At 43.0% G+C, this 25,651-nt stretch overlaps 1 protein-coding gene across 2 annotated transcripts; it reads left to right on the top strand.

Annotated features, from left to right (window-relative positions):
• The first annotated feature begins 513 nt into the window (after positions 1-513).
• col8a2 (collagen, type VIII, alpha 2) lies at positions 514-25,283 on the top strand. Of its 2 annotated transcripts, none has more exons than XM_088319365.1 (3): positions 514-1,271; positions 20,863-21,052; positions 21,959-25,283. In XM_088319365.1, exons 2-3 carry the CDS (start codon positions 20,881-20,883, stop codon positions 23,860-23,862), a joined length of 2,076 nt encoding a protein of 691 aa, XP_088175491.1. In that variant the 5' UTR covers positions 514-1,271; positions 20,863-20,880; the 3' UTR covers positions 23,863-25,283. The 2 variants fall into 2 exon arrangements, with proteins under 2 accessions (XP_088175491.1, XP_088175492.1); XM_088319366.1 differs by lacking the exon at positions 514-1,271 and adding an exon at positions 16,264-16,326.
• Positions 25,284-25,651: the final 368 nt, after the last annotated feature.

Genomic DNA, 25,651 nt, shown 5'->3' on the forward strand with positions numbered 1-25,651 from the left:
ATTATTTGATGTTGATGGGGTTGATGAAGCACCTGGCATCTCAATGTAAGATGCCATTGATACAACAAATGTCCAATGTGAATTGCGACGTTCAGGTGATTAACGTCGGGAGATTTCTATATCATGTAACAATGATACACAAAAGGCAGCAGACTGTAACAGGAAAACAACAAAGCCCTTTTTGTACATGTTGTGGTTCCCAGCGTTATGTCATAAGGGGAGATTATTAATTGCCCATTGGAGCTGCAGGCAAGAGAAGAAAAAGAAAGTTTTTGTGGGAGATTTTAGGATTAAAATCTCAGGGTTGCTAAGTGCCAAAATCTACAAGTTGTGCTCGCTCGACGGCATAGAAGTATTTTGCTGATTTCTTGAGTGTCGAAAGTGGACTGTGGCAAAAACGTTTTGCTTCTTTCCCATTCGCCCTCCTCTAAGTGCTACCCCACCCCTCGATGCAGGGCCGCAACTGCACCCCACCCCATCCTGCACACTCCCCTTCTCCGTCAGCACGCAGACACTTGCTTTTTGTACGAAGGGGGTGAACCCGGTGAACAATCCTGTCTGTCTTTTCCCAAAATAAGCCTGTGGGAGAGAACTCGAGGAGTAAGCCGGGGAGGGAGATTGGTCCAACGAGGTGCACGGCCCCTGGTTATAAGTCCTGGAAGTGGGAGTGCGCCCTGCTCGGACCTTCAGCCTTTTAGCTCAATCGACATTGCTGACTACCTGACTGCCTGATTAGCAGACTCTCACTGTACTTTTGCTCCCTCTCTCTCCCTCTCCAAACCTGCTCCCTCCTACTTTCCACAGTGGAGTACGGCAGTGCGTAGACTGGGAAGGTGCTCCCCAGACCTGGGTCTGGACTGCTCGAACAAGGCACAGAGGATTTTCCCCTCTCCTTTTTTCCCCGTCCATCAAATTCTCCCTTTGCCAAAAAGCTTATGGATTGAATTTATTTTTATTTTTTGCTGGAGACTGACTGAATTTTGAAAAGGCAGTTTGCTGCACCTGTGGTCAAATAAATTTTCTTTTTTTGTGTGCGTGTGTGTCTGTTTTTTTTTTGTGCTTTTTCACTGGACCGGTTCAAGGTGCCAGAGGACATCTTTTTTTTCGGGGACTTCATTGATCGTCTGATGCCACCCCGTCCCATGGGAGACACACGTGGCTGAAGGAGGGAGGTAGAAGAGAAGATCCACCTGAAGATCACACCTACCAAAGTGCTTCCTCTCCCCCGCCCCCGGCCACCTCAGCTGCTGGATACTCTCAAGGAGAGAAAGGTAAGCACCACTTGACCCATCTCGCTGTCTCTCACTTCATCACATGTGGCCGCCGTGGCCAGGCCAAAAGAAACAGAAGGAGTGATCAGGAAGGGGGTTGTTGGGAGGGTATGGGGGGGTCACAAAAATAAAGAGCAGACCTTAGTCGTGGGATCTACATAAATCTTCAGCAGTCCTAAACTACTTCACACAACAATAGCTTGAAGATTAAATTGCTTCACTTTAAGAAAGGGACCTAAAAAGGTGGACAAAATGCTTGATAATGACGAACGTGATTATCCGTCCAGACTGCATATGGTTTGGATTCACTTCTGAATCGGAATTGTAGGGGTACCATAGCCACATACTCATGATGTCCAATCGGGTGGCCCGTGGTCAATTTCGACCTGTAAATTTCAACGCTGACTTTTTGAGTTGCTTGTTATTCATTCAGACTGACTGACAACGCCAAGTGAAGGAATATACCACACGTGCATACACACACAAGGGCCTCATCTTATTTTCTCCGTCCTCTTTTTCAACACGGCTTTATTCTCTGCATCCTTCGCGATGCCACTGGCAAGCGCCACCACATTCCATTGAAACGACATCCGTCTATTGCAAATAGGAGGAGCAGCCATTGACTTCTCAGGTGTCTCGACAGAGTGTGAGAGGGCCAGCTGGGCAAAATCAAAGAAAAAGAAAAAAAAACACTGCCAGGCGTAAATATATACATATTTCTGACGTTTTCTTTTTATTTTTATTTGCGTGCACAAGCGTGATTGTTGAGAGAAATGTAGAATGAGAGTAACAGAAAGAGGACGGCACTGGAAAAGTGAGTGGAATGGCGTTCTGATCCCCCCCCCCTCCAAAAATTGGCAGCATCAATCTGTTTCGTCTGGATGCACGCCTGTGTGTTGCATGCCTTTAGATGACACAGTCAACTGTGGATTCTCCATGTGGAAATCAAGTTTCGCTCAAGTAGTAAATGACTTCTTGAAATTGTGTTGAATTTCTCTCTTGTTGCCGATACTCACCTGCTTCATCACCATATCCACGGCAACTTCTTTAGCATGTTCTCCAACGTGTGCTACCCAGGATTAACCGACTGCACTCGGAAAAATAATCACACTGAATACAGAGCAGCCGATCCTGACGGTGCAGGCACACATTTCAACCACATGAACTCACTCTTTCTCCCACACAAAATGTCCACTTTTGTTGGACGCAATGAGAAATTTAGAGTGAAATGAACCAACGACAGCTAATTGTAAATTCGTTTGCAACTTTTGGCCACAAGGTGGCAAAGTTTTAAGGATTCCCCAGAAAAATAGGGGCATGTTGAAGAGTTAAATATTGGCAATTTTTTTTATTCGGTTTTCCCGGAAGACTTATTGATCATTGCCATTCAATAGCAAGAAATTAACTTATTCTAGTATTAAGCAAAAGTTAAAATAGACGCATTAACATTTCTACATTTTCCAATGAGATGCCATTTTATGCGCCAGTCAACGCAAATGTGTTTGAAACCATCAACACGCACACACATGCACACACACGCACACACACCCCCACACACACGTTCCTGCTTTCAGAACCTGGCCTAAGCTCATGCTTTGTCAATGCATTTTCCTGACAGAATTATATGCCTGTAATTCTCACACTCTTTATTCTGCATAACTTTAATTTCATATTATTGCTGATACTACTTTAAGAATAGCTCAGAAGGCTGGTGGAAATATTACGCAGGCACTGGACTTAATCAAATTCTGGACTGTTGCATCCAGGCTTAATCTTCTGAGCATCTTTTGTGTCCAGACGTGCCTTGTGCATTTATATTTTAGAAACTTGCAAATCACTTCATGGCCTCACAGACCATACCCTTGTCTAATGAGAAAAAGTGATTTGCTGCCATCTTGTGGTGTTTCTAAGCAATTACCCTTTTAAGAGGGTGTCAGTTGCTCATGGATTTCCACTTTTTTGGGGGGAGAAAGCTCCACTGTGTCTCCTATGCCTGGAAATTGGAAGTAATTTTTTTTCACTAAGTTGGCAGAAAAAAAAAAAGAGATGAATTGAGACTTGTTGTTCCCCCTCTACCTCCCTTTGACTCTGTCTTTGCAGGCTCTCACACCTTAAAGGGAACTTGCCAACATGCTCTGCGAGGCTTATCACGTGTCTTGCTTAGCGGACATAAGCAGGAAAAAGTGGAAGGCTTTCATCATGGCTTTGTTCACCATTTCTTGAATTCATTCCACACGTCTTACCAATCTTTCCATCCTGATTTACAGAGGATGGACTGAATCCTGCTCTCAGGAGGAAAAAAAATAAAATAAAAAATGTTTTTTGTTGCCAGACATTGCTTTTAGTCACTTATCCCAGCACAGTGCACTGGCTATGCCATGGTCAAAACAAGCATATTGAGCAATAATTCCCGGACCCAAATCACGAGACTTTTTCCAACGGTGTGTCTGAGTTTTTTTGGTTTTTTTTCGGGCGAGACGCTTATTTTTTCAAAAGGATTCTAACAGGAACAAACCATAACTCTTTGAGAAAAAGGGTTGTTCCTAGTTAATGGGATGTGACATTGTGTGTTTGCCCAGTGAGGCTGAGGTTTGTGGCAGTTGTGGAAATTCCTCCCCCTCCACCCCTACTCTCTAATCGCAGTCGTAAAATATATATATATTTTTTTTTAAAAAGTCATCCATAACGCATCATCTGATATTGTTTGATATACGCTCAGCCGTGAACTCAACTTTACGCAATACAGGTGGCTGCAGTGCTGCGGTGAATAAATTTTGGCATTCGACTTCATGTAGCTGTGCAAATTAGCATGGGTAAAATACACACAGGTAGGTTTATTTGGCTTCCTTACTCCATTGCCCTTCAGTTCACTGGCTGGAAATAGTTTATGGCAGAACTTGGGGCCAACTCGTAACAGGGGTCAATACTTGAGTTTGAAACATATACAATCTCTTTTTTTCAACATCTTCAGACGTTTTTAAAGAACCATATGTTTATTTTTTTATTATTTCGCTTTCGATACAGGGTTGAATGTATCCGTCTTGAGATGGGTCAGCGGGTAAGAAATTTGGAAATAGCTCTTTCGGGACCATTTGAAATGCTGCAGACGTTGTTATTGTTAAAGTCTGAGACTGATTTAGATTCATAAGAAGCAGTTTGTTAAAATGCGTTTTTTAAAATGATCGGAACACCGGAATAACCCCTTTGGCGCATTTTTTAATTTTTATTTTTATTTTGGCATGGTGGATGGTTTCGGATTGACAGTTGTGTTATGCACTTAAACATCTGACTACCGTGCGTTTTTGGAAGATGACAGCAAACGTAATATCAGCTGACAAGTTCTGATCCAGTAAAAATGTACTGATCTATTTCTTCCATATGCTTTGTGGCTTAACCACAGTCATTAGGGATCTGGTCCTGAATTTTCAATCTTGAGCAATCCTATAGAGCAAGCGCAAGAGAGATGTAGTAGTTGGGAGGTCTTACCATGGCTTGAAACACAATGTCAAAACAAATCAAATGTTATACCGACATCAGATATTTTTTCCTCCTTCAGTTTACCCATATCTGATATAAAAACAGCTTGTAGAGGCCATGCCGCAACAACAAGGTGCTCTAAAGAGGACACACCCGTGTAGGACCCTTGTCCATTTGGCCGTTTCGTCAAACTGGATCTACCGGTTCAACGTCTGGTACTTAGAACATCAGTGGTTTTTGTTCTTCTTCAGGACATTCAAAATAGCTATAACCAATATTTGTTCCATAACTCTGGTTGACTTTCCATCCATAGACAGGGTTCTGCTTTTCCTGTTGGTATAAATGTAGTCTTTACAGGCAGAAACCGCAATCTGAAATATTCAAGCAAGAGAAAAAACAAAACCCATCAGATTCTGAAAACTTTCATCCCTGTAGGGCAATAAAAGAGGCAGAGAGCGGAACAGTTATTGACAAGTTGAGACCATAAATTAATTACATCAATAGGTAAGGGTAGAAATAAGTATGACTAGAGGTCAGTGTTTGGAATGCTCTTGAGGAGAAAAATGGATCTCCTCCTCTGGGTTCTACATTGCTGCCAATGTAGTAGCCTGTGATTGGATGGCGGTCTATCCAATGCTGGGAAGTGAGCGTGGGTGTGGTGCCACAAGATCCGGGCAGTCATGCCGTGAACCTGCTGCTCTTAGAAAGTAGAAAGATGAAAAGAGCAACGAGACTCGATTTATTATATAGCAGGTAACTCCAAGCGCCTACCACATTGCTTTCTGATGTGCCCCAACCCTCTGTTTTTAAACTTTAAACCAACTAACAGAGTTTGTCCACTTCTGCCCAGATAAACATCTGAAATTCAACTTGACTCCATTTTTTTTCCCTTCCAAGGAATGAATACAAGGCAATTCATTCTTTCAAGTGAATCATGACAAGTTGTGTGGTATTTCCTCAGAAAATATAGATTTGTCATAACCTATTAAGCGGTGGTTTCTCCAATTTGAAGTGTGTGGCGATTTCTCCCGACTGCGGCCCCGCGTTAAATTAGCCGCCGAAGAACTTTTGACAATTTAAGAAAACAATTTTAGTTTGAGACATTACGATATCCCATGATTGTTCTGTGCAGGATGTTAGTTCTCCCTGGCTGTTTAGAAGGCCTTGGCTTAGAAACTAAACCCTTTCTGTGCAGACTGAGCCTGTTGAGCAACATGTTTTATTGTGCAACCTTCCTTGGCATTTGGCAGTGTACTACACTACCGGTTCTTCTTTTTTTTTTTGCAGCTTTTCTTTTAATCATTTCCTGTAATCAGCAGAAAAGCTAAGAAACAATATGATGGGGGGGGGGGGGCATGTGTGTGAGGGGGTGAAGTGCTCGCTGAGTGTTTCTGCTGAATATACACTGAGAATATTTTTCATTGCAAATAATACGCCATCCTGGATGGTTGTGTGTGTCCGAGGGATGGAATGGCTTTTAACCAGGCAGCACGTGAGACGGTTTAAAGTAGTCAGAGATGAAATGTCAAGTCAGGCAATATTCCTGCATAAGTATCCAATAATCTTGCCAATTATTCTTTAACAAGAGCAAGAATAGACCGATTAAAAGATATTTTGGTTTTGTTTTACAAATGGTGCATAGAATCATTTTATTAAAACTTAAGCAAGACCAGATCTCATTGGCATGATGTCATTCTAATGTGTGTTTTCTAAATGATGAGATGCTGAATTCGAGGATGGAAATAATAATAAGCAAAACGAGACCCTCTGCTTGATGCTAGCCATGCAAATGTTAAGTTTTTTAAAACTACTTCATGTGGGTGGCAGATGGCTGTGCACTCTCTCTTTCCAATTGCGCTCACTCTTCTGCTTCATTGGTCATTTCCGAAGCCCAGGTTGGATCCACTGAGAGTTAGACTGCTCCTAAACAAGGTAGAATCCACACAGACGGAAGGTCTTCCTGATGGTGAGAGCGTGAAATTGGAAAGGTTTGGGATACCATTGGGGCTATTGGAAGACAGAGGAAGGAAGAGGTTAAAGAGTCAAGGAAGACAGGCGTAGAATAAATAAAAAAAAAGGCAAAAATATACTCGGTAGGAGGAGCATTCAATTTGTTCTGAACCATGTGGCGCCTTTGATCGGTCCCGACCATTTGAGCCATTGACAACAGAAACATGCACGGACCGTCTGTTTGCTCCCAGACACAGAATTGCTCTGCTTCAATTTGACATGGATTCTGCTACTCAACTTCTTTGTTTACCCCTCTGAGAACGCCCGGCCCGTTTTGCAATAAGCTCAGTTAATGCCTTAAAGCTCCAGCAATCAGCTAAACCTTCGTTGTCGTTCATTACTGGCCAAAGTGAAACCTGGCGCGTTTTGAAGCGTTCAAAGGAAACATTTGCGTCAACGAGCCTAAATTTATGTTCTGCGGTTTATTCAACAACATCATTTTTCTCATTCAGTTTTTGGGAACACCAGATCCAAGCTTTCTCCTCCAGTCTCTGTCTTCCACCACCCGGATGTTGTGATTGGAAAGAAGAGGAGGAGGGGGAGGGATATAACAGCGAGACAGAGGAGGAAGGCAAGGATGCAGACGTCTGCTATATCCTGAGTGAAAGGATGTGACCCAAATGCTACGATAGATAAGAGGTTGCCGATTCTAACCTCCTGCTGGAAGCTGAGTCGACAATTGTTGTCACAGATGAAACTAGAGAATTGGTTTTCATGTAAGGTTGACTCTGAATATGCAAAAATGCTTGCACTCTGTAATTACCTAGAAGTACAGATAGCAATTGAACTCTGCAGACTTTAAAACGCTCTTCAATATAAAAGTTAAAATTGTTTTTTTTTTTTTAAACCAACGAACGAAAGCTTCCGATGGGAAGGGTTGCATTCGTTTCATGTTCCAAAGCGGAGAAAATCGACGAGTATTTTTTTGTGCATATCATTCGAGATGAATGTCGGAAACTGAAGGTATGGTCTCCTTGCCTTCACCATTTGATCCTTTGAGTCTGGAATGACACCTTGTTGACGCTGCAAACCGCACGGTTATGCATAACAGCATAAGTAGTGAACACATGCAGACGGTACAGACAACCAGACAAAAATAACGGTAGGTGATATATTTTTGGCCGAATCATCTGGTCGGCAGAACAAGAAAAAAGTACTCAACAAAATCAGGATCGGCAAGATCCTCATGTAAACCCAGATGGTAAGGGCTTTGTGTCCCTTATCCGTCTAGATTTGATTACACATCTGTGTTTATGTGATAACATGATTGAAGCAGTTAGCTTATGAGTGCGAGAGGGCAGTTCTGTAGTTCCCATAGTGTGGACGCGGGCTCAGACGCACAGGCGAAAGAGGAGTGTGACCCATGTGGGAGCCGTGGAGAACATCAAGAGGTTTGGGGTAGGGGTGGGGAGAAAGAAAGATATTTGGCATGCTCGATGGAAACGTAGGCTGGAACCGCCATGCATTTGCACATAAACACTTTCACTTTGACAAATATGCGCACAAGGAGAGAGCAGACCCGTCATTGAAAGTGCAAAAGTGCTTTTTAAGTAATACCACCGACATTGTAAGACAATATCCAAAGGGAGACGCGGCTCGAAGCAAGTCAAGGTTAGGCTTCGTAGGAGTTGTAGTGAGAGACCTGCTTGAAATTCAGTGGTATTGTTTTTGTTTTGCGGGGAAGGATGGTTCAAGTCTGAGGAATGCATTTACTGATATGAGAAAGACGCAAATCTTTAACAGTATCTTCTTGACATTTGTCTAATGTGGATGCAGTAAATCAGTTGGAAAATACTTGGTTTGGCCATCGGTCCAAGTCTTACATCAATTTAATTAATCAGTGATTAATGGAGCGCCATCACTTGCCCTTGAGAAAAGCATGTTTCCTCCCATATGCATATCAATCGTTTGACCATTTATTTTGTGCTTTTACAACAAAACTACAAAACAACAACACGCTTGGCTACGGCAACAACGTGACGAGCGTGTTGACGGCAACGCGGGGGCGAGTTTATCTATCAGCCTCAGATCTCAAATCTCCATCCAAGCCCAACAACCACTTATGCCGCGTTGCATTCCCGCAAGTGTTATTCCGTCATTTGGGTCTATTTGTACTGCTCTCAGCTGAGGGGCTGCGAAAAGCCGTCTAAACACAACTCTCATACCATGCAGGCCCGGCTTGTGTTAACATAGCTGGGTGAGCGCAAATACGAAGCCGGGTGTCTGAGACGTCGGTAAACCCTCAGCATCTTTCCTACATGACTCTCTTCCATTTTTTTCTCCAGCATGTTATCCAGCCTTCAATCCGCATCTGGAGCTTGCATACCGACCGTGTTTTTACTTGGCGAAAATATACTGCATATATGTTGCTGTATATCTAAGGGGCGCCTAACCCGTGTTGCTCTTGTGCCGAAAAGGTCTCCCAGCCCAACTAATTATAATACATGAAGTGGATTTCCGCTTTGAGATCTGTGAAGCATATGTATCCACATATATATGCACTCGCGCGCTCAACGAGACAAAAAAAAAACTGCTGAGATGAACAGCACATTTAGAACTCATTAGCTCTAATTTATAGAGCCCCTCACGATTAGTGGTAATTATGAGATGCCACACATACCGTGTATCTATCTCCCACAGATCCAACATGGAGCACCATGTCCTCCAGCAAAAGCTCCCTCGATTTGAGTGCATACCTTCTGTCGTCTATGAGTTTTGTGTGTGAGGAGTCTGCTAATTCCACTAACCTAAGTAGACATGCCAGCTGCCAAAGCATACATAGACGGACTAAAAAAAAAAAAAAAAAAAACTCAGCTGTTGGTGATGGACTCTTGGTTATGGGTTCATAGAAGAGGATGACTGATTTGACAGCAAAAAGAGGTTTTGTGGGCGACGCAATTTTTTACAGCGCAATATTTACAAAAATAGCCTAAAATTCTTTGATACAGAGCAAAGCACTTTCAACAAGGGTGACCAAACGTCCTCAACTTTCTACCCGGGATTTGAAAAAGGGTCAGGATTTCATTATCACACTCCAGACTGAAAAAGCTTTCATCTCTTTTGGTTATGACATCATACTGTCATTGGTGGAAATGTTGTCTTTTCAAGAATCCAAAATTGTTCTTAATATATGCACCCTGGGCAAAAAAATGTCTTGATCTTGAGGATAGATATTGAGTTCCATGGTTTTCCATTTCTGAATGTGCCCCGTTATAGACTGGTGTCACCTATTCTGGACACACAGATTTCTCATGTTTTGATGACGTTATCGCACATTGCTGTTGCTCAACTGGAAAGACACTGTCAAGTTCTCCATCTGGTAGCAGTTTGATTCCCACATCAGTTTCAACAGGACTAATGCAGAAATCTGCCAGGGGCTTAAAAAAACAACTCGCAGCTGAGAAGACCGGTTACATTTTTGCTGCTACTGTGGCAATAAACACACACTGACTCTGTGTATGGACCCATTTGAGTGCGTGTCTTGAACATTACATTACATAACATTTGGTGGCACATTAACCATGGTGACATATGTGACTCCGGTGCTTTTGACACCTGTGGTGCTAATAACGGGGTTGCTGAAAGCCGATGAGAATATTTGGTGGAATCATAGACGGAGAAGAGGGGGCGTACATCATTTTGCAGGTTCATACCTAAGTCAGACATGTAGCTTAGCCAATGTCTAGGATTTCCATGAAACAACAGGTTGGAGGAACAAGATGATTGCTCTAGCAGAGTCTCAAAACCTGAACATCATCTCCCTTCTCGGTATGGACATGCTGAAAAGATTCTTACGGGAAAAGTTGTTTACTCTGTGTGCGTGCATGTGCTCACTTGGTAACTATTACTTTCAGACTAATTATAGATGGATGAAAGACTCTGACTGAACTTGTTGAAGCTAAACGCAGTTGCGACTTGAGATAAGATTGACTTGACCTCGATTGATGGGTCGCATATTCCAAGCAGACCCGGCGAAACGTATCCATGCTTTTATCTCCAGTAGGCTTCATTGATGCAATTGTCTTCAGACTGGATTCCCTCTGAAGAGCATCAAACAGCTGCATCTCATTCAGAACACTCAGCTCGGGTTCTGCCCCGAATGAAGAGGTCAGAACATAATTATCCAGTCCGAAAGACTTAACACTGGCAAAGATCCTAGTAAAAATACCCCTCACTGTGTTTGTGGTGAAGAATCACCGCAAACCAATGAAGAGTGACAATCATAACCAATGTGATCCCTGGAAATTAACTCTTCGACTGCTTCGTAATTAGACTCATTTCCTACAACATGACGGTTAGCGATCCGATCTCAGCTGAGGACGGGCTGGCATTTGAGTGACAGGTGCTAAGCGGATGGGCAGATGGCGGCGGAGAGGTGTGAAGTGGGAGCAAAGGCAACAGGTTCAAAGAGAAGCTTATCCGTTTCTTGTTTTTACAGTGCTTGGGGGTCACATTCCACCCAGGCGCAGACCTTTAAATCCATCCCGCGATGTTTGAGCATGAGCTGTAAATGGATAACAGAGGATTGAGTGAATATGTTTTGCATCAAACGCCGGGCGGAGCGCCTGCCAAGATGCGTCCGACAATGAATGTGTCAACGTGCACGAGAGGAAACAAACGCCTCGTTTTTATTTTGCAGCTGTTTTTCGTCACCACAACAGAGAAGCGGGGATGTGAAGAACTCTCTGGATTTGGCTTCCTCTTAACGCTGGAGCTAACTCTTCTCCTCACCCCTCATGTTAATCTTTCGCCACACTTTAATATGAAAGAGTTGCTAATATGGGAGGAAAATGGCCGAGATGTAGAAAAAATGTGGAAGGGTGCATTCCAAGGCCGGAATATGTGAAAATTGGGTGCTGGAATATGTGCTTTATTGGTGCGGTGATTATCATCTAGGTGAGGGCCGATCAATCTATGCTAACTCCAGACACTCAAGAATGTCCCCCTCACTAAGGCTACCGGGTCAGAGGTCAATAAATGCATTCAGCCTCATCAACCATCCATCCAAATTACTTTTCACCACTGATGATTTAATCAAAGCACTTGAAGAAATTTACAATTTCTCTCCTCCTTTCTCCCCCCTTCTCAATGTCAGCCGTTTAGCACATAACGAGCAGGTTATTAGCCCGTCTAGCCTTGGAGAAGTTGAACGTGCATTTTTTTTATTAGCTCTTGGCAGCGCTGCGAGGATTCCGTGAGACAGGTAAACAAGCGGACCGAGTTCATTCAGCGCAGCACAATTATGGGAATTTTGTTGCGTTTTCTTTCTTTTTATTTTTTTTTCTCGCCTTTCGCAGATGAATAGCAGTCAAATATGACATTCTGGCATGAAAACCAGACACTTCTGCAGCCCATTTGTTCTGATTGTTTTGGGTTTACAGCTGTAAGAAATGTGCACATTTCTGCTTTGCAGTAAAATAGTGAGAACAATTTTACAAATATGCAGCGATAACCCATTGATGTTTCTAGATTTTGATCTCTTACATACCCTGTCTCAAAAGTGAAACACCCCATTGTGTGTCTCCCGATGGCTCTGCTGTGGCGACAAGGCAAGTAAAATAGCGAGATCTGTTTTGAATAGAAGTGCAATGTCATAAATCATACAGCGCTGAGCGATAAACCCGGTCACCATTTGCGTCAAGCGAGTGGAAGGATGCTGACGGGGGGAGAGACAAGGTCACACAGTCAACTGTTCGTGATGGAATGAGAATGAAAAACAAAAGCAAACCTATCTCCCAGATACATCATACGAGACATAACTCCCAAACCTCGTGATCCAACAATTGCTTTTTGACTTCTATTATTTATCTGCCTCAGTGTTTAGAATCGCACACGCAACCCGTTCGTCAATGCAAGTTAAAACTCTGCCTTGATTTTATGAACTCTGTGGCCCTGCTATCTGCAGTCATGTTTCTATCAACAGAAAATAAAAAGCGATTTATTCAGACAGTTTTGCTTCCTCCTCTGTTGAGCAGACTCTTAATTATTGCTTCTGGCAAGCCAAAGACGCTCTGTCTCCATTTGATATCAAGAAAACAAGCAAGTACAACCCGCAGGAAATAAATGCCAAACTAGGCCCTCAATTTGTCTCTGAGTGTGCTAATGACAAATAAATACATTTATTTTTTATGTTGGCCGTTGTCTAAAGCAGTGTTTTAGAAAACTTTACACCAATTACCACCGAAAAAAAATACGCCCTCCAAGCACCACCATCATGACTAATATTTGAATACAGTAGCATAGCGTGCTGAGGCCCCATTTCTATATTCAATATCATAACATAAATAACATATGTCTGTCTGTCTTGTACCGCCCCCAAGTGGCCAAGGGAGGCATGCCAGAAGGAGCAGCACAATCGCCATTCAATTTATGCAGTGTCACGAAAACTATTTAATTCCTCTTAATTACATCATTCTTATATGCTTGTGGTATTGAAAACAATCATTTTATTAAAATGTATTTTACAGAAGAATTGTACAACAAATATTTGCTCTAAATAAATAGTTCCACATTGACTACAAATAGAACAAACCCTAAATATAATTGAATTCTACTAAAGAATTGAAGCAATTGATGCGTTTGTCATGTTTCTCGTATCACAAACCGTCATTTTACTTTTTCTTTGTCCATTTTATCATTCCAATTCCTGTTTGGTCCTTTTCATTCTCTTACAATGTCCAGCTGTCTTCCAGGAATGAGACCATATTACATGCATTCATGGAAGCGTGTTTTTATGACCCAGCCGGTGCTTTTGGCAGGTGTGAGTCTAGTGCTGGTAAAGTATTGTTCTCGAGCCAGACTTCTTAGCCAACAGCTAATAAAGACTTAGGCTGACCCTGATTTGAGGTGCAGGCCTCTGTGGGCACCTCTGTCCAAAAGGGACTATGCACCACATCCTGGTGTTTTAATATGCCGTGAGTGTGTGTGCATGCACGTTTGTGTGTGTTTGAAGGTTTGGGGGACTTAAACATTCAGCTGTGGTCGGCAGCCTTTTTACTAAGTGATCAATCAAACGAAGGCCAATCAACAGCTAATGGAGCTCAACTGGGATTCAGCTCAGTGAATTTCCATTCTGAACGCTGTGCTATGGAAGTTATTTCAGCAAGTTTCTTTTAGACCTCAAGAAGAAAGAATAATAATCAGGATTCAGGGGCGAAGAAGAAAAATTTGGACCTCAACATTGAGTTAAATGCGCCAGTATTAAACTCCATGAGCTTGCACTCTTATGGGTCAACTAATGTTCCTAGCCTAACCGTGACTGATATAGTAATTAATAATTCATCGACTGAAAGGGCTATTTAAATACAAAGTACTTTTGTCCATGTGCAGTCGAACTTCGGTTTTCATATGCTCTAGTTATCCCTTAATTTGGTTTCTTCAGTTGTGTAAAAAGTGTTCAACAGATGGTAAGTCGTATTCCGCAATGCAAGCATTTATTAAATACGTAAGGAATTAAAAAAAAAAAAAAAAAAAAAAAAATCAACGTAACCCATCCTGTCAAAAGGGACAAGAGGGACAACCTTCCCCTCCAACGGGAACAGAAAACAAAAACAATTGACAATGACAAACATAAAAAAGTACGTAAAAACTTAAAAAAGTAGCGAATGACAAACAATGACAATTTCATTTTATTCCGATTTTATGGAGCCGATTAATCACCCCCACACCTCCCAATTTTTTTTTTTTACTGTACTTTGATTGGCAGCAGTGTAATACAATTTGAGCAGGCGCTGCTATCCATTTTGGCACACCTCCTACGACGGCCCTGCAGCGTCAAAGAGCTGACAAGCTCGCATGCTCAATTCCCGGAAGCAGCTTTTCGAAAAGCCAATTGCACATTTAGTCTTTTTTTTTTTTTTCATATAACACCACCTTGTGTCACTTTGACTTGAAGTCTCAGCTTCTTCAGGCCCTTCGGTTCTGCTAATATTAAAATAACCCAATCATTCCTCTAATAAAGGAAGGAATCCGTGCGTGTTGCGCCCTTTGTTTACATCTCGAGCTTTGATATCATCAATATTTGATATCATCTTTGCGGTCTTAAAAACTGTGAACAGCCTCCATACAGTAGTTTTGTTTTTTAACTGGGAGGATTTGCACGGAAAATGTTGCTGGTTTCTCTTGCTTGACTGAAAGTTGCGCTCACTAATGGGGTCAATGTTGGCTTCTTGTGGCTATAAATTAATAAGAACCTGAAATTAGGATTTACAAATCATTGGTGAGATGATAGACTATACCCAAATATGAATGTTCTTTCTTGAACCAATTACTGCAAAGTTCAGTAGTAGCGTGAGCGTCAGATCCTTGAGCGGGATTTAATCTAAGATTTCCTGCATCCTTACTAAACCCTAATCTCTCTTCTACCTCTTTTCTTTCCATTCCAACAAGAAAATCTGTCCTTTCCCTTCTTTTTTTTTTTTTTGCTGACAACTCATGTTTTTGTTTGCTTGGCGCATGCATGCATTTGTGAGGTGAGGTTACATATGCCGGTGGGATGGAGCGAGACGACTGGTGGCGTCTGAATTGGGTCAACGCGGGGATCAGGAGATGAAGTTTTCCCTATTTTTCTGGCTTTCTTTTCTCTTCCGTGACTCCATGTCTGCTTTGTGGTTTCTGACTTGAGCCCGCTGCGCTTCCTCGTCTTGTTGCTTCTGTCATCGACACCCATCGCTCGAGCTTACTTTCCATCTCCTGTTATCACCGCTTTTTGGTTAACTAACACGGACCATATTGTCAATGATTAGTGCTTGCTTAGTGGCGTCAAATTGTGGAATCCTTTGATAGAAACAGACCACAACGAGGACTTTCCTCTTGGAAGCTGCCCTTGTCTATTTGCAGTTTCATCCTTTTTCCACTTCTGTGTTAAAAAAAAAAGAAACATCTGTGTAATTTTCCAGGATTAGGCTCGCATAATTAGCTCTCGCTATTCACAATTAGCCTTTCACAGACTATTCCCTGTTTTTGTGCTCAAGCAATGGTCTCGTATGAAATGAGTGCTTTGGTGCCATTTTACGAACTCTTGGTGCTGAGGAACCATGTTGAAGTGAGGGAGAGCTTCTATTAGACACGCTAATTTTTTTTAATATAAAAGTATTGCTTTTTAGTATCATCTTGTTAATTTCTCTGTCGAAATAATGAATCGAGTTCCCCGCTGCATGATTAGTACCAAAGAGAAAAAGTGCAAAGTTCCATGGTGTCAATGTGTAAGAAGTGTCAGGTTGTGGTTGAGGTGGAGGAGGCTTCATGTCGAAGGTCAAAATGCAGGCAAGCAAGGGAGGGGTAACTTAAAGGCTATTTAATTTAAAGAACCAAAAAGGTAAACAAGGAACTGGGAAAATTTTAAAATACTGAAGTTCAAAATAACAGGGATCAACATTACAAACAAAATACAAGGACTTGATTAAGAAAAAAAAAACCGAGACTGGACTTGGCGACAACAGACAATGAACCAACAAGGACTGAAAGGAACCACGGAACTAAATACAAACAAATTGATGAGGCAGCGAGGAACACCTGGAGAAAAGCCAAAAGAGTTGGAAGGAGCTGATTGGTCAACACAAGGGAATGGGTAAGTGAACACAGGTGGACACAATATGCATCATGAGAGGCACACAAAGGAACACAAGAAAAGATCCATGAAACTAAAGTCCAAAACCTAAAACAACAAACACAGACCATGACAACTAGATGGTGAAAAAGGGAATGATTCATCTATCAATTGATATATATTTTTCAGTTTTTACTTTTTTCCTCCTTGCCGTATGACAATGAACTGCTTTTGTATTAGCCAATCAGCTTTCTGCCTGTCCCACTCACACAGGTCACATTTGTTGTTCTTCAGATAATTTCATTCTTTCAACAGAGTTGCCAAGACAAGTTATTGATGGAAATTAATTCAGGGATTAGTGGATTTAAATGCATGTGGGCAACGCTCACAATGAGAGCATTCACCCCGACAATGAGCCGAGCAAAGAAGGCTTAAAGGGGACACAATCGGGGGAGAAAAGCGCAGAGGCTGCCAAATGAGGTTTTTGGGAGATAGAATTGATTAATGCGATCGACACTGGATTATATTACCGGGTGCAGAGACCATTGGCAAAATGCAGGCTGCGTATTTAGACAGTGAACATCTTTAGCTTGACTGTTTACGCCTGCTTCGTTCAATAATCCAAATAGACATCACCCTATTTTATAAATAGCACATCTGCTTTTGCGCTTGAACGAGTCCACAGGGTATTGAAAGTGTTCCTCCGAATGATGTCATGAAGACAGCAAAAACCCTCTCCCTGACCCCCATCTGTTTTTTCACACACATTCTATCCTGTCCCTGTCCTCACACGTTGTTCTCCACCTTCCTCTTCAATTGCACCGCCCGCCTCTATTTATGCACTCCATCAGCGTCCACTCAACTCTTGTTAACCTGCAGGGATGTTAGGAATCCAAAACGTTACCCCCGATTGTGCAATTTCCTGAACTGATGAGGCTGTTTTCCTCACTCCCCCCTCTCAATTTCATGAAGTGTGCTGTCTTTTCCCTTTAGCATTGAGACAGAATATATTTAAATGGCAAGAGGTAAAGGACTCATACATGTATGAAATGGCCATTTTGTGTCAAATTTGACACAGGAGCGAATGTGCTTCTAATCTGTAGTCACCTGTTTCATTATATACTGAACAATCACAATGTTAGTACGGACATGACAGGATATGAGATTTTAAAGTACAGATGTGAAGGAGCGTTGGGCACTGTCGTGGGGGAAAATGTCAGTCATGAGCAGGTCCAGAATACAATGTGTTAGACAACTCAGGATGGACAAGCTTTTTTTTTTTTATGAGCAAAAGTATTGCAACAGACATTGGTAAATTAATTTAAAGTGAATAACATTTCATATTTGGTGGCATAACCTTGACTTGCAATAACTGCAACAAGCCTGCGACCCTTTGACTTGACTAGATTGTTGCATTCTTCGTTTTAAATGCTTTTCCAGGCCTTAACTGGAGCCTCTTTCCGTTGTTTGATTCTCCCTTCAGTCTCTTCTTTGGGACGTGAAATGCATACTCTATTGGGTTAAGGTCGGGTGATTGACTTAGCCAGTGTAGCACCTTCCACTTTGCACCGTGATAAAGTCCTTTGTTGCAATGGCAGTGTGCTTTTGGCCATTGTCCCGATTAATTTGGATGCATTTTTCTGTAAATTGACAGACAAAATCATATTGCCAAAAAAAAAAAGATGTTCTGTACACTAATTTATAATATAACATGCATCATGTTATATAGAAAACACATCTCTGCTTATATAGTCCAGTCAGTTATTTTATTCAATCGCCAATGCCAAATATTTTGTCGTCATTTCCAAAGTGCCATTCATTCAATTCAGTCACTCACATGAAAACAGCCAAAGGCGATAAATGGTTGTGCCACACAAAGAGAGAAAGACAAGAACACTCAAATCTCCTCAATAGGTTTGTGCTCATTTTCAAATTCCCCGTTGGCTGATAGCAATACCTTACTTGTGTTTGTGTGTGTCTGCATAAGGTCGGCTCTTGTTTTTCCTCTACAAACTGTAAAACCCATTATTATGCATTTGTCTAGACTTCAGCATTAAGAGCTGCTGAAAAGTTCCCAACACAAGAATGTTATGTTAAATGAGGATGGCTGCGGTTAAATAACAGCTAAACCACCCATGGCTTTATGTACGGTTGATTAGGGTCAAGGTTGTAGCTCTGGAAAGTCTTTAAAATGCAATCGAGTCACCAAAGTAGGTGTTTTGTAAAACGCCGAGCCTGGCATTGCACATCACGAAGAGAAGCGAAAAGCGTCTTCCACTCAAGGCGCCGCTCAAGTGTTGACCACAAAACAGCTCCTCTCCCCACCCCTCTCCTCACTCTCTGTGTACCGTTCATCTCCCCGTGGGCGTGCGGTTGAGGAAATAGCTGCATTGGCTGCATCCATGCTCACCGTTTCAGGGGCCTGAAGGTCGAGGAGGCCCACCTCCGGTGCTGCTGATTTCATCAGCGAGTGGACGGCGGTTTGCTTGTGGTGTCTGTGTCTTTGGTCTGTCGTATGCTGACTGCTTGGGGTGCTGATCTTTGGTCGAAGAAATTTGAAAAAAAAAAATGAGGAATTTGCCAGAACGCCCAGATTATTCACGCCAGGCCAGCAGCAGTGTGAAGAAAAATTCCCCACTAAAACAAGACGATTTCACCATGGCGAGAAAGATGCAATGAAAATGTTATAGAACTCTTGATCCTCTGGATATTTTGACGAACTCACACCACAGCCACTTGGGAACTGTTTTAAACGGCGGAAAAGAAATGCACAATATATCTCCTTTAAGTATGTTGGCTACACACGGGTCACACAGCCTGCCAAAAAGAGGTGTTACCACTCTTTAGGGAGGCTGACTTTGAGAGGCTTGAATTCGGCTCCCAGCACTGGAGTGTTGGGTTTTGTTTTCAGTGGAGCTTATAAACCCCCAAAAAAAAAAAAAAAATTATAGGAAGTTAGCAATCTTAAGTGCTCTCAGCTAGATTGTGTTCTCATGCATACTGAGCGTGTTTGTACGATTATGTGGGTGTTTTTGAGACTGTTCTGTGTCTCGCTCCAATAGCTGCAAGCCAGCACGGATTCTATGACACAGTCTAGCACGTCTGGGGAGCTTTTTCAACCAAAACACTTAACAGACTGCAGCGGCCTGTTACCTATTCATGCTTCTGTTTTTAATTGTGAGTCTTTGTGGTTCTTTGGAGAGATCTGCTGAATGGAGGGTACCTAGGGTCTCCTGATGAATCACATTTGCACCAAAACCACAGATTCCCTCACCATCCCAGACATGTTTATATGCCAGCCAGCCGGAAAGTCGGCCAAAAAATAAAAAAAAAAGAAATTTGCTCCACCAAAACCTGCTGTTTTGGTATTCTGGCCATTTTTACATTCTTAGTTTCATAATCAATTTAGTTTGATTGGTCATGGGAGGAGGCTGCGGACGTGTGACTAAGTATTTAAAAATGTTGTGACCTAGGCGAAGTCTTTATTGAATGGCCATAAAACAAGAATTGGACTGTCGAGGTGTTGTGGTTGCTTAACAATCACAGACGACGGCACCAAGCGCCAAGCTATAAAGCTGACCCGATCGCAGCACAGATGCGGCATTGAAAATACCTTCAACAGTGGAGTCGAGTCTACTGAGAATCAAGTCTTGGCTTCACAGGTTGACCAAATGTATGCAGATCTTGTGTGTGTCCTTGTTGCTCATGTTTGACCTCCTCTCGTAAGCGCTAATAGTCCTGTTTGTTTAGTAACTCTTATCCCTCGTACACTTCTGAAGGCCGCTTAATCCGTCCGTTCCTTGGTTGTGAGGTATGGCATTTAGTTTTTTTTTCACCTCAGCTGTTTTCTTTGGCGCTTAGACGATTTCAAGCTTCATGTAAGCATGGCATGCTAGCGGGCTGAGGAAAGACTGACAGAAGCATCTCTGTGGAAGGGGGAAAGTGGAAATGGCTGCAATTTTCACACGTCGTTTCGCGAGGTTCAACCTGTTGAGTGACGAATCACAAGACGCATTGCACTTTCATCGTGAGGCCTGCGAGAAGGCCTTACTGTCACCAACTCGTGATCTAATCTGATAATCCATCCATTGTACGGCTTCTCCTCACTAGGGTCTGGGGGGGTACTGGAGGCTATACCAGCTATCTTCGAGTAGTATGCAGGGGACACCCTGAACAACCATCCGCACTCACTCTCATACATACGGGCAATTTAGAGTGTCTGATCAAGCTGCCACGCATATTTTTGGAATGTGGGAGGAAACCGGAGTACCCGAAGGAAACCCACGCAGGCACGGGGAGAACATGCAAACTCCACACAGGAAGGCCGGAGCCGGAATCGAACCCACGACCTCCGCATTGTGAGGCCATCGTGCTAACCAGTCGTCCACCGTGCCGCCCGACTGTAATATAATATGAAATAAAATTAAATACATTTATATGATAAATATGATCATGATTTCTTGATTCTTGGTAATGTTAGGCCAGCAGAGAAGGCCTTGACCGTCTACCACTGATTATATACATGTCTTGTCTTCTCTCTTCCCATTTTCCTTTCAGTTCTTTGCGTGACATCGGATGACTGGCATGCTGTCCACCATGCTGTTGGCCTCTATCTGTGTTCTCCTGATGTATGAGGGGCACGTCCTTGCTGGAGGCTACCCCCCTATGCCTCACATGAAGTACATGCAACCCATGATGAAAGGACCTGTCGGACCACCATTCAGAGAAGGCAAGGGACATTATGTCGGTGAGTAATACCTTGGCGTTTTCGATCGCAATAAATTGTTGACCAATAGGTCATATAAACTCTAAGTAAATCCCAAAATAATAGATTTTGTTTTTAATTGCAGCGATTGACACGAGTTATTTTATGCAGCATCCTTTTATTACGCTCAGATGGGAATGTTCCCTTTTTTTCCCCCCAGTATGGCTCTATAATGAGAGTTCTCCAGCCCAACATCATTGAGCTGGGAGGTCTGATTGCACCTTGTTTATAGAGCTGACCTGAAGTAGCCATCTGGATGCTGTTTCTGTGTTGTTTATCTCTCATTCTTGAGCATTGGGATGGAGAAGAGTATGAGAATGAAGAGGGGGGCAGGGTGGGTAGATACAACTCACTTTAATCAGGTTAGTGTGCAGTAATAATTTATTAAGTTGTGCTTGTGGTGATTTGTTATCATTATCCAAATCATTATTACAGGGCCATAAAAATGGCAGTTTCAAAATTCATTTTGTTTCAATCACTTTTTTTTGTTTTCACCACTTATACAGACAAAATATATGATCCTCTAAAATGACGATGGAAAAATGTGACTGCAGACACTTTATCAAAGGATATTCCATGTGGAAAGTGTCAAGATAAGATCTCCTAGAGGACTGAAACTTTGCTTTTACTGCCACTTACTGGTCGTAAGACCACATCACATCACTTTGTGACTGGCACTGTATAAAAAGTCATTTCAAATAGAAATAACAGTTGGGATCAGACATTTTTTATACTGTTTGGGAGCTTTTATATTTTCATCTGAGGTTTTAAAAAAAGGTGCATTCAATGGCCAGAATAGATAGGGGTTTAGCTAGAGTGAGGTTCTAAGACAAGAAATTATTGACATCCATATCATATCAACACTATGATGTGTTTTTGTTTTTTTAGACAGGCCCCCCATGGTCGATGTGAAGGGGGAGCCAGGGCCTCAAGGCAAGCCAGGACCAAGAGGACCTCCTGGTCCTCCAGGAATTCCAGGAAAACCTGGACTTGGGAACCCCGGCCTCAATGGGCAGCCAGGTCCTCAAGGGCCTCCTGGCTTTCCAGGAATTGGCAAACCTGGACTCCCAGGACTACCAGGAAAGATTGGACCAAAGGGGATGCCAGGCCTTAATGGCGAGGTTGGGCCTCGTGGTGAACCCGGACTCCGGGGTCAACCGGGACAGCCAGGACTGCCAGGACCAGCTGGCCTGTCTTTGAATGGGAAACCTGGTCTTCCAGGTGTTAGGGGCCCACCTGGTAGTCGGGGAGAACCAGGATTAAAAGGTATTTCTGGCGCTCCGGGCGAGCGTGGGATCAAGGGTGAGAACGGAAATGGGACACCAGGACCCCCTGGTGTAAGAGGCCCCCCTGGGTTGAAAGGTAGTGCAGGACCACCTGGCCTTCCAGGGATTGGCAAACCTGGACTAAAAGGTTTGCCTGGACTGATCGGTTCGAAAGGTGACCAGGGACTTCCAGGCGATCGAGGGGAACCAGGAGAAGCTGGGCTTCCGGGTTTACAAGGTCAACCAGGTCCTATTGGGATAGGGAAGCCTGGAATTGATGGATCACAAGGCGCACCAGGTCATATTGGTCAAAAAGGTGAGCAAGGGCTCAGGGGTTCCCCAGGATTTCCAGGTACCCCTGGCTTTGGAAAACCTGGTCTAATTGGGGCAAAAGGAGAAAAGGGCCATATTGGGTTAACTGGTCTACCCGGAGACAAAGGAGAGCAAGGAATTGTGGGCCCGATTGGTCAACCAGGTCTTAGTGGACAACCAGGACCCCCTGGACTTCACGGCCCCATGGGACTCCCAGGAAAACACGGCATGCCAGGACTCAAGGGAGAACTCGGGCCCCAAGGACCTCCAGGGCTGCCTGGCCTCAGAGGTGACCAGGGTCCAAGTGGAAACACAGGAAAACCGGGCATACCTGGAGACAAAGGCCTTCCTGGGCCAAATGGAGCAATTGGAAAACCTGGCCCGAAAGGTGAAGCGGGACGTATTGGTCTGCCAGGTAATCCTGGGCTAACGGGTTTTCAGGGATCTAAAGGTGAGGCAGGATTTATGGGAACACCTGGCCCCAGAGGTCAGTCAGGTATCCCTGGTCTTCAGGGGCCTATGGGTCCCATGGGACCACAAGGGGCCCCTGGCTTGAAGGGTGAGTCCGGACTACCAGGGCTTCCAGGACAGGGTAAAGTGGGAGAGAAAGGAACTATTGGGCCCCAAGGTCCTCCGGGGAAACCAGGCCCTGCTGGACTTAACGGTAACCCTGGCCCACCTGGTCCTCCGGGTCCCCCAGGTCTTCCGGGAAATGGCCAAACAGTTGTTGCAGGTCCAACAGATTCCCAGCTGGAAGGGGGTGAAGTGCCAGGAGACCGCAAGGGGCCCGCATACAGTCAAGTTCCGCTCTCTGCCTCGTTAGCACCGGCCTTCACAGCCATCCTCTCCAAGCCTTTCCCTCCCTCCGGTATGCCAATAATTTTTGATAAGACTCTGTACAATGGGCAAAATGCCTACAATCCCTCCTCTGGCATCTTCACTGCTCCCCTATCGGGTGTCTACTACTTTGCTTACCACGTGCACGTGAAGGGAACTAGCTTGTGGGTAGCCTTGTACAAGAACAATGTACCAGCGACTTATACCTATGACGAATACAAGAAAGGCTATATGGACCAGGCGTCCGGCAGTGCTGTCCTTGAGCTGAAAGAAGGTGACCAGGTCTGGGTCCAGATGCCGTCGGATCAAGCAAACGGTCTCTATTCCACCGAGTACATCCACTCCTCATTCTCAGGATTCCTGCTCAGCCCCACATAACCTTGCCCTCGATTCCAACCAGTTCCTTTATGAGCTCCTCGGAGCAGACCAAAACCTAAAATACTTGCAGCCATACCCATTTCCAAAGCAATAAAATGATCAGTCCACTTCTTCATATTTCAGACATTTTTCTCTATATCGTTTTCGTCTGCTTCACAGCCAACAGCAACGATGAAAGAAAAAAGTATAAATCATCATAGAAGGATTTAAAAGGCAGAGGAAGGAATTTTCTTCAGTGTTCTTTTGTTTTGTTGTTTTTCAAATGTGTTTTGGAGTTGTATGTTTCTGTTAATTATTGTTATTATTATTTTATCATTGTTGTTTATTTTAGTCAGACTGTCCGGTGCCTTAATTGGTCATTTGCAAGCAGGACCGTTGTACGCCAGTACGCATCTTGGCCGCATTCCGACATCATAAGGACTAATATCCCCTAACGTTTTAGAGAGAAGTGAGAGACTGTGTGTTATGACAATCCTGACCAGATTACAAAACAAAACAATTGTAAATAAAACATCACATCCAGTTTTCCTCATTAAAATCGTGGAATGATGGTAAGAGTTTATAATGAGTTGCTTGCTTTTTTTTCCTCACATTTGTAGCTGACCATTTGGCACGGCAATTTTTTTTTTCTTACTAATTTATTTTATTGAACTATCAAAAAAAAAAGGCAATCAAGAGCTACAGCTGACAATAATAGGAATTCATATACCGAGGCTATATTAATTGGCGATGACGCACATGCATAAATGTTTACATAATTCTTCATTTGGTGCCAGTGAAAGAGCTGCGGAATTAATGGATTTGAGCATGGATTTTTCATCATTCCCAAGGCAGTGCTTCCAAAATAGTTACAGTTTAGCAACACACAGTGACAAGGACAAGATGTTTTACAACAAAAAGTAGACCGAGCCGGAAATGCAAATCACTCTGCATTGACTCTGTGAATAAGTCAAGGGACTGACTGAGAGCCCCCCCCCCCAAGGTTGTGCAACACAAGTTGTGTAACATTTGACAAAACCCTGGCAGATTTTTTTGTCGGAAGGAAGGCCAGAGAGTCAGAGCTCTCTACGCACTCGTTTCTTGTGATCAAGGTGTTTTTGATAAATGTTGTGTGTGTGTGTGTGTGTGTGTGTAACCTCCTGGCAGCATGTGAGTGTGTCCGTGTATGTGCTGTGCGTGGGGCGTCCGCGTGTCACTTTGTCTCACCGGCATTCAGGTCATGAACACTTTGGCAAAGATAATAATAAACTGGAGTGAAGTTACAAAATCCAGATCGAACTTGCAGCTCTGTCAATGTTCCATCAGAATGCTGACTTGTTTGTCCTCTAAGTAAGAAAGAAAGTCCAGCACAGAGTTATGGTGCAAAGTAAGGGAAGAGAAGTGCGACATTAAAGGAGACTGACAATTCAATTGAAAAAAAACCCAAAACATTTTAACACTGAATCTAATGTCAAAATGATTTGTGTGCAGTAATTCTGTGTCAACACAAAATTTGAAAGCGTAAACGTCTAAAAGTTATTCAATACACGAAAGGACCATCACAGCAATATCGCAGTCTAATTATGCAGCCTAAAATGAGCAGTAAAATTATTTTAAGCCTTGATATAAGAATGTTAACACAGTGATGCCTTGAGATAAGAGTGATTTGAATTTTTGGAGATATGAGCTGTCGCTGGGTTGATTTTTATTTTAGTTTTTCATTTTATTTTACTTGTGAAGGCAAACTTGAGTTACAAGCATTGTCAATTTAAGACACGTCATAATAGGCAACTCTTCACAATAAAAGACT

This window comes from Idiotropiscis lumnitzeri, chromosome 16 (genome assembly GCF_059441095.1).
Source record: "Idiotropiscis lumnitzeri isolate Australia: NSW breed Sydney's pygmy pipehorse chromosome 16, RoL_Ilum_1.0, whole genome shotgun sequence".
NCBI lineage: Eukaryota > Metazoa > Chordata > Actinopteri > Syngnathiformes > Syngnathidae > Idiotropiscis > Idiotropiscis lumnitzeri.